Source organism: Physeter macrocephalus, chromosome 8, assembly GCF_002837175.3.
Source record: "Physeter macrocephalus isolate SW-GA chromosome 8, ASM283717v5, whole genome shotgun sequence".
In the NCBI taxonomy this organism is placed as follows: Eukaryota; Metazoa; Chordata; class Mammalia; order Artiodactyla; family Physeteridae; genus Physeter; species Physeter macrocephalus.
This window is the reverse complement of record NC_041221.1, coordinates 9,006,372-9,015,623: the sequence shown is the minus strand read 5'-3', so window position 1 is coordinate 9,015,623 and position 9,252 is coordinate 9,006,372. Positions and strand designations below refer to the sequence as shown.

The window sequence follows — 9,252 nt, the reverse complement described above, 5'->3', positions numbered from 1 at the left end:
AAAAAAAAAAAAAAAAAAAAAAGAAAAGAAATGGTAAGCATGGAGCGCTGGCTGAGGAAATACAGTCTCCTAGTTCCTGTAGCTGAAGCAGCTGAGAGCTGTGTGATTGGAGCATCCTGCTTTATGTGTGGTATGTTCTCAGGTCTGTTATGGGATGCTGGGAAGGATACTGCTTGCTGCATCACCCAGTTCTCTTCAAGAGAAGCCACGAGAGAAACTTCTCTCAAGTTTCAGCCCAGGAAAAGCTTTGCTTCTGCTGAATGACTGGTTCATGTGTATCTTTCTGACACCTTGAATTGTCACAGGATAGACTTCCTTTTTTGCTTTGGTGAGTAGAAAGTTCAGAGATAGATTGATGTTCTACCTTGAACAACTATAAATAGTAAGCTTACTCAATGTGCTGATTTTATCTCTTGGTTAATTGCTTTTCTGCCCTCATATAACCTTCACTTCCATTCCTTTGATCATTTATGTCTTGTGTGCATTTTTGCAGTCCACCTCAAATGTCACATAGTTTGAAGAAGGAAAGGGGAAGAGAGTATATTCAGAGCCACCACACCTACACATAAATATAACTCTGGAGTTGCAGAGGGAAATGTTGGACTCTCCTCCTTAGAAAAATGTTAATATAAACTTAGCATTTGTTCATCCAAGTAGCTTCTGGAGAGTCCTGCTTGGGGGCTTGGGAATAGAGTTTCCCAACCCTCTGATTCTGTAACCCTACGAGAACCCAGTGGAGTTTGGCAGCATGTCTGACTTCTCACCTTAATTTAAATATAGTAGATTTTCCAATTTAGTTGATATTCTTTGCCATGTTCTTACATCATTAATTCATAATACTAGTATGTTTTAAGAAGTCAGTGATCATATTCTCAACTCACCTTAATTCTCCAAATGCTACTTAAGAGTGATTAATTAATTGAGGCTCAACAGGCCATCTTAGTTGGGCATGTGTCTCCAGTTATCAGAAGAAGGGCACCAACCCCCTATCTTGTTCATCATGAAGGTTGAGGGGGTCTTTCTACATTATTTCTCTATTTCCTAGAGTGACCGCAATTACACCCAAGTGGCATGGAAATCTGTTAGATTGCTGCAGAGATTAAACTCCTAAAGTTGTGTGGCCCCAAGGATGTTTTAAGGGACTTGGAGGCTGACACACCCAACTTTTTGGCACCCCAGCTGTTGTCCAATGCCTTCCTGGAATTCTGCAGTCTGAATCGCCTCCCCCTCTCAGGGCAGCCCCAGCCCAATGTGGGATTTCTCTTGCTGTGAGCGGTTTTCCTGCCTTCCGTTCCCTCTCACTGGTGCCACATACTGTATGGGGTTGTCAAGACCAGTGTTTTGTGGGTTATAAATAGAACCCAGACCTGAAAAATGTGAATCTGAGAATATGGTTAAGACACAATGATTTTTTATTTATTTTATTGTGGTAAGAACACAACATGAGATCTACCTTTTAAACAAATTTTTAAGTGTACCTTATCGTTGACCAAAGGTACCAAGTAGTACAGCAGATCTCTGGAGCTTTTTCATTCTACTTGACTGAGACTTTATGCTGGTTGATTAGTAACTTCACCACTTCTCCCTCCCCCAGCTCCTGGAAACCAACATTTCACTCTTTGATTCTCTGAATTTGACTTTTTTAGATACCTCATATAAGGGGGGAGTCGGGCAGTATTTGTCTTTCTGTGACTGGCTTTTTTCCCTAAGTATAATGTTCTCAAGGTACATCAATGCTGTCATCTATTTCCAAATGTCCTTCTTTTTAAGGAGAATAGTATTCTATTGTATGAGTGTACCATATTTTCTTTATCTATTCATCCATCAATGGACATATAGGTTGTTTCCACATCTTGACTATTGTGAACGGTACTGTAGTGAACCTAGAAGTGCTAATATCTCTTGCCTGATTTTAATTCTTTTGGATAAATATGCATAAGTGGGATTGCTGGATCATATGGTTGTTTTTTTAAAAAGATGTTTCAAGGAACCGCCATACTGTTTTCCAGTGCAGCTGTACCATTTTGCATTCGCACCAACAGTATGCGAGGGTTCCAGTTTCTCTACATCCTCACCAACACTTGTTATCTTTTCGTTTTTGTTTTTATAATAGCCATCTTGACAGGTGTGAAGTGATATCTCACTGTGGTTTGACTTGCATAATCACTTTTCCATGCCCTTAAAAGATAGAGTCTTTGAGATAAATATCTTGAACCATGCTTATTAGCAATAAAGAAATTTATGCCCCAAATCATAAGACAGAGAACTTTCATATTTACCAATTAATTACCCATTTAGCAGGCATCTAATGAATTGCCTTAGAACTTTCACAGGAACTGTTAAAGAACACATACGTGAATACTAAGAATATCATATTTAAAGGGATGCTCTTTGCTACGTGCATTTCAAAGTAATGTACTGAATGCCCAAACCCTTACCGTGTTAGAAAAGAGAACATGGGATCCTCTGTTCTAGGCTTGGTACAGGGTAGGATACCAGGCTGTTTGTGGGAAGCTTCTCCCTGTGACTTCTCGGAATGCACAATGAAGGTAGAGCTAAACAGTGCAGTAAGCAAGGGGCAGATTTCCAGTGTGGATCTTTTCTTACCACAGCTGGGCAAAGAGCTGAAAACGCATTTATTGGGAGACTTTTCAATATACACTTTGCAATTCTCTGAATCATGTTAAGATTTCATTTTCTTAAAATAGCAGTGTCTAAATTCCATGAAAAAAAATCCTCCCCCAGGATTTCCCTCTCTTTCTTATTTCCATCTTTTTAGATACGCTCTGGATGGGTCACACATCTGCTGTGCTGGGGAATGAACAGTCCAGGGGCAAGGATGGTGGCCTAGACTATGAATCGTGTATGTATCACAGTGCACACCTTAAGCCAGAGTAACATGTGGGGCAGGGCGTTCTTGATGCCTTTCTGAAATAAAGATCTATTAATTAATTTATTTATTTTTGCTGTGTTGGGTCTTCGTTTCTGGGCGAGGGCTTTCTCTAGCTGTGGCAAGCGGGGGCCACTCTTCATCGCGGTGCGCGGGCCTCTCACTATCGCGGCCTCTCTTGTTGCGGAGCACAGGCTCCAGATGCGCAGGCTCAGTAGTTGTGGCTCACGGGCCTAGTTGCTCCGTGGCATGTGGGATCCTCCCAGAGCAGGGCTCGAACCCGTGTCCCCTGCATTAGCAGGCAGATTCTCAACCACTGTGCCACCAGGGAAGCCCTGGAATGTTTTTTAAAATGTATATTTCCACAGTAAATTTACATTTGCCATTTCTTAGTATTAAATGGTAGTTGCTTCCCCCAACCCCAAACAGTGAAAATAGAACACCTGGGGCCCCTTTAACCAGTATTTGTTGAATACCTGCCTTGAGTCTCATATGTCAGTGGCCCTATGGGGTGACCTCTCCCCTCTTTGGGGTTGGAGTTCTGTTAGATTTATTACTTAGATTCAAAAACTATTGGAAGTGATCACAAACATGGTTCCCTTCTGTCTTCTTCTGAAGCTAAAACAAAATACAGTGGAAAAAAGACAATTTTTTATTGAACTGAAGGTACAACATTTGAAAATAGGATTTCATTCTGCTGCTTTTTTTCACAATGAAAGCTGGCTGGAAAAGCTTAATGAGATGAATTGTATCTTCTGGTTATAAGATGAAGGCAAAGTAACCTTATTGAAGACTCTGCCTCTGTTTTAAATACTTACACATATTTTTTGAAAGCACTGGTAAAATGCAGTTTAATAGCTCATTATATCTCTGTATTTGATGAGGGATCTATTTTAATGCCATGGGAAAACTGATTTGTTCCTAGAGCTTTAGTCCTCAGAGATGGAAATTGAGCAATAGAATTGTAAGAAAATGGGAGAGTTGGAATGTAGGGTCCATAATCCCCCATGTTTCCTCTTTCTATAATTCTATACATCTCTTTGACTTTTAACTTTTTAGATGGATAACTGCCTTGCTGGAGAAGAAAGAATTTATGGTTCCTGATATACAGCAGGCACTCAATAAAAAACGGTCTAAATGGAGGAGTGAACGAATGAATCTGAACAGTGCTCATCTTAGATCTTACAGATATTACTTGAGTGACACTCATCACCTAAGTAGCATCTAAAGTCTTTTTCCTAAAGAAACAAACCCCTTTAACTCTCTTCCCTAGTAACTTCTCTCCTTGAGACCAATAGACCAAAACATACATACTCCACTCAACTGATGGAATTTTCCAAAGGGAAAGGAAACTAAGTCTCAAGTGAAGACATTCAGTGTTTTGATATTAGGATGGGTCTTTTAGAGATAAATGTTGGAAGCCAGGAAAAACAGCATCAAGAGGAAATAATGCACGTGTAGGCAGCATTGGAAATATAGAGGGTTCACACCGTGGGAACTCCGACTGCTATTATTTTTAAATTTCCTTCATGTTAGTACAGCTGTGAGGATGCCATGAAACAGGGTTGTGTATTTCCAGGCCCATGGTAGGAACTTAGTCCTGGATGACCCCAACTATAACCTCCATCCACAGACATACCTGCTTCTTCCTTATCATCAGCCCTAAGCTCCCTCCATCAGCACCAGACATGTGCAAGGGATGCTGTGAACAAATCTGTATATTCAAAGTTCCCAGACGCTGAACAAACTCTTTCCAGGGCCTTTGGTCTGCTCTTCCTGTCCACACCCCTGCCATGGTTCTTGGGTCTAGAATGGCCCTTTCAACCCCACCTCAGTCCTGCCCCACCCAGAGGGTGCCCTTCTGCCTCAATGCCTCAGACCATCTCTGACTTGAAGGTCGTGTCCACGCCAGGCCTATAGTTCCACGATTCTGCGAATTGGCTGCAGAGTTCCAGCAAGCACAGTGTGGGGGAGACAAAGAAAGGCTCACTGGAGTGGAGCCCACAACCATCAGGGCCTCAGACATTGGGATGGAAATCTAAAATCCAGTGGAGATGCGTAGATTCCTAAGAGTATGAAAAAGCCTGTGTTGGGTAGCACTTGAGGGGAAATTTCCAGAAATCCACCTTAGAAGACATAACCCAACCATCAAGATCCCTCAGAAAAAAACATTTTTCTGTTTCCTCGTTAAGCTGCATTTTCTGTTTGGAGTTTCCCCATTATGTATGATTTCACCATGTCCAGTGACTTTCCAATCTCACTTAAAAATTTATATTCCCCTTTTTTCTTATTGTAGAAAAGCAGGTTTGTCTTTATCCAAGAGGCCATGGCTGTCATAACGAACAGCAGCCCTGTGAGCTCTTCCCCAAGGCCCAGCAGCTGACTCCTTTCTGCAGGCACACAGCTGGTTTCACCCCCCGATCCCAGTCCTGCAGGGCTGCTGGGGTCCCCTGTCCTGCTCCCTCCTGATCTTCCTGCCTGCACCTAAGCCAGGAACACTGGGGGCCTTCAAACTCTGTGTCTAAAGGTTGGCTGCAGGGATTTGAAATTGAGCACAGAGCTTTCGTTCTGAGGTTGTGAAGAGGCATGCACTCCAGGATAAACCTTGCTGAGGGTTGTCTCCCAGCATCTGTGTGCGTGGCCTGTTTACAGTCACACGGGGAGAACAAGCGCCAGTTCCCTGCTCCTTGCAAGTGTTTCCAATCAGTTGTCACGGAAGGGGGTTTGACACGACAGTTTCAGAAGGAGCTGGCTGGAGAAATAGAAGCCAGGTGGCAGCTTTGCTTCCCACGTGCCTGCCCTCTGCTTCCACTAAGCAGGGGCACTGTCTTAGTCTGCTCGGGCTGCCATCACAAAATATCATGGACTGTGGCGGGGGTGGGGGGGCGTCTTAAACAACAGTTCTGGAGACTGGAAGTCCAAGATCAAGTTGCTGGCAGGGTTGATGTCTGGAGAGAGCTCTCTTCTTGGGTGGAGGATGGCCACCTTCTCACTGTAAACTCAGTGGCAAAGAGGAGAGAGACAGAGACAGAGAGAGGTTTCTGGTCTCTTTGTCTTCTTATAAGGGCCACTAATCCCATCATAGGGGCCTCACCCTCAGGACCTTGTGTAAACTTAATTATCTCCCAAAGGCCCCACCTCCAAATGCCATCACGTTGGGATTAGAGCTTCAAAATATAAATTTGGAAGAAACACAGCCATTCAGTTCATCACAGACACTGCATTTCTCTTTTCACAGTCTCCTCCCCCTTCCTCACACCCCTCCACTTTGCCCCTCCTTGCTTCTCTGGGTACCACGTGGAGACAGGGAGGAGGGCTCTGGGTTGCCGCAATAATGGAAGGATGTGTCTTCTTTCCCTCCAGGAACTCCCCCGATGAATGCAGCATGGCCAAAGGAGGGAAGATGGTGGGTAGCACGGACACAGTCGGGATGAATTACAGCGGCTACATGGAGGAGAAGCATATGCCGCCCCCAAACATGACCACGAACGAGCGCCGAGTTATCGTCCCAGCAGGTCAGAGGCTCGGTCAGCGACCCACGCCTTCCTAGAGCTTCACTGGGCTCTCTCTTCTTGCCCTTGGCATTGGTCACCCTCCACTGCCTGGAGCAATGGTTGTAAATGGAAGCCAGCAGTAGTTGGTCCACCCACAGTGAAATGTTCACTGCTCTGTGTGTGTGTGTGTGTGTGTGTGTGTGTGTGAGAGAGAGAGAGAGAGAGAGAGAGAGAGAGAGAGAAAATCCGTGAAAAGTGACCTCCCTAAGGAAGAATTGGCTTTTCTCTGAGGTTATTTGGTGTTAAATATCCTTCCTTTTATGAGGTACTATTTATAATAGAAGGTAGGCTTTAAAAGTTTTTTTTTTTATCTAGCAAAATTAAAAGTTGGGAGCCCTATATTGTTTGATCTCAAACTGTGAAATTCCAGCTATCAGTGACCTATAACACAGACTCTGAGAGCCAGAAAAATTCTTTACCAGAAGTCATTCTAAACCCAAGCCAGAACAGTAGCTCTGGATTTGAGGAAAATGCCAGGAACTTATTTATTTAGCAAAACTAAAGGTAATAGGAAGGATGCCTTAAACCTCCTCAGAGGAAATGCACTACATAAAACCAAAAATATCACCACAACAATAGCAACGGTGACAACCATCACTGCTCAGTGGGTCCTGACTCTATGTTAGGTATTTGGTGAGCGATGTGGAGACATAGAAATTTTGGTGTCATGAAATCTTGGGAAATAGGTAGTGTCTTTGTCACAAGTGCCCTGATGAGGAAACTGAAGCTTGGAGAGGTCAGGCTGCAGTTAATAAGAGGCTGAGTTAGAGCTCAGGCCCTTCTGACTCCTTAGTTCTCTTCCTTTCGGGGGGCGGGGGGGTTGGAATGAATCTCAGCCCCTTGCAGTAGCCCCTGCCGGCTCCCTCTCATCACCCACTGCAGCCACTTGGTCGCCCTCTTGTTCTGCCTCAGGGGCTGAACTTGCTGTCGCCTCAGCCCGAAACCCCCTTGATTCCAGGGAGTTCTGTCCTTCTTCAGGGCTCTGTGCAAACATCTCTCCAGAAGCATTTCCTGACCACTCCATCCAGAGTCGCCCCCTCCCCACTCCACCCAGTGACTCTCAACCCCCCACCTGCCTCATTTTCCTTTATTGCCTTTATCCCTATCTGTCACTGTAGTGGACATTTGTGTGAAAGCTCTCTTATTATCTCCTCCCTCAATAGAATGTAAGCCCCACAAAGGCCCTACCTCCATGGCCAAGTGCAGTGCCTGGTGTGTACTAGGTGCTCAATGAATATTAACCGAGGGAGGAATGGATGAAGGGGTGCCTAGCCACTGGGTAGTACTGCCCGGGCTGCTCCTTGTTTTTTTTTTTTTTTTTTTTTTGTGGTATGCGGGCCTCCCTCTGTTGTGGCCTCTCCTGTTGCTCACTAATAACTGAGTGGAGGGTGCTGGTTCTGCTGTAGTCTTTCTTCACTGGGACTGTTGAGGTCTTTATCAATTAGGAATATCCCTGGTCACTGTGGCAAGTCAAAGAGACGTGGAGATTCTTATACTAGCTTTTTTTCTTTTTTTTTTTTTCTGTGGTATGCGGGCCTCCCTCTGTTGTGGCCTCTCCTGTTGCGGAGCACAGGCTCCGGAGGGCTGCTCCCTGTTGCCGGAGTAATAAGAGGTGTGCGTGGGTGAGGTTGGTGCAAACCTGATTCTCCCGTGCCCCAGAAGTCACCTCTGTTCATCTCCATGAAGCGTGATGGCAAACGGGTTCAGATCCGCCCCGTGGCATGACTCCCACCCTGCCCCTTATTCTGCATCAGGTCACATCCAGTGGACTTCTGTTCCCATTGCTTTCTGAGCAGGAGAGTTCAGAGTGCAGAGTCCTTGGCAAAACGTCTGACTTGGGTTCATGGACTGGGTTTCTCTTCAGGGTGGTCACCGTGTGGCTTTGCAGCAAAATGATTTGATGCAGTGAGGTACGAAAGGGATCATCCATCCCTGATCTTGAAGCACACGTTGTAAGGCTTTTATAGGAGACAGTGGAGAGAGTCTCAAGTGTGCCTTATGAGAGGGACAAAGCTGGTTTTCGTGTTTCTTGAAAGACAGTTGACATTTATGCAGAGGGCATGTATTTGGTTTTATCATGGGAGCTAAGCTGCATTCCTGAGGCCCCTTACTGGTTACTGTGACTTAGAACAGGAGGCATTTCCTGTTGAATGGGAGAAAATATGGAAGGGCAGATGTCCAAGATGTCCGTCCTGGACGTGTGGTACCTAGAAAAGGCTTGAGAACAGATACGTGCCTGGAGGGGGGTGGGAGGGCAGAGATGCCGTTGCCTCGGACACTGGCTGAAGCGGAACGGGACGGCATAGAAACCCAGAGGGTGTCTGCCCAAGCCCATCTCACCCTTTGCCTTCCTCCTTCAGAAAGTGTTTTCTTCGGTTTAAGCATAACAAGGTCGTTAGTTCTCTAAGGTGAGAGAATCAATCGGAGGAGAGGCCCACGTTAAAGATGCTGATCTGGGTTCCGTGTAGAATCGCAGACCCAGGAGCTAAGCCTGGTGCCATTATATCCTTTTAGCTGACGAGGTCCTATTTCTGTCCTGCCAGCGATAGCCTTTGATGTCATCCGTATCCTTTCCAGTAGGGCCAGACTTGCGGCTTCCTCTGTTAAATAAACTGTTTAGAAAACAGGAGAGATATTTACATGGGAAAGAGGCAAAGAAGCAATTTAATCCAGTCAAAGCATCCACCATTTGTGATCTATGTAGTAGGTGCTCATTAAATGTCAGTCGGTTGGGTGGAAGCCTGGTTGCACAGATTGGCTCATAATAAGTTTCTGTGTAAAGGCTGGTTTCATCTCCTGAAGAAAGTC

At 45.0% G+C, this 9,252-nt stretch overlaps 1 protein-coding gene across 4 annotated transcripts in view; it reads left to right on the top strand.

Annotated features, from left to right (window-relative positions):
• The window catches only part of ERG (ETS transcription factor ERG), a 68,358-nt gene that overhangs the window by 16,923 nt on the left and 42,183 nt on the right, over positions 1 to 9,252 (top strand). For all 4 annotated transcript variants that reach the window (XM_024120251.3, XM_007111309.4, XM_007111308.4 and 1 more), the window contains exon 2: positions 6,254 to 6,405. In XM_024120251.3, coding sequence (XP_023976019.1) covers positions 6,254 to 6,405 — 152 coding nt within the window. The remainder of the gene's footprint in view (positions 1 to 6,253; positions 6,406 to 9,252) is intronic.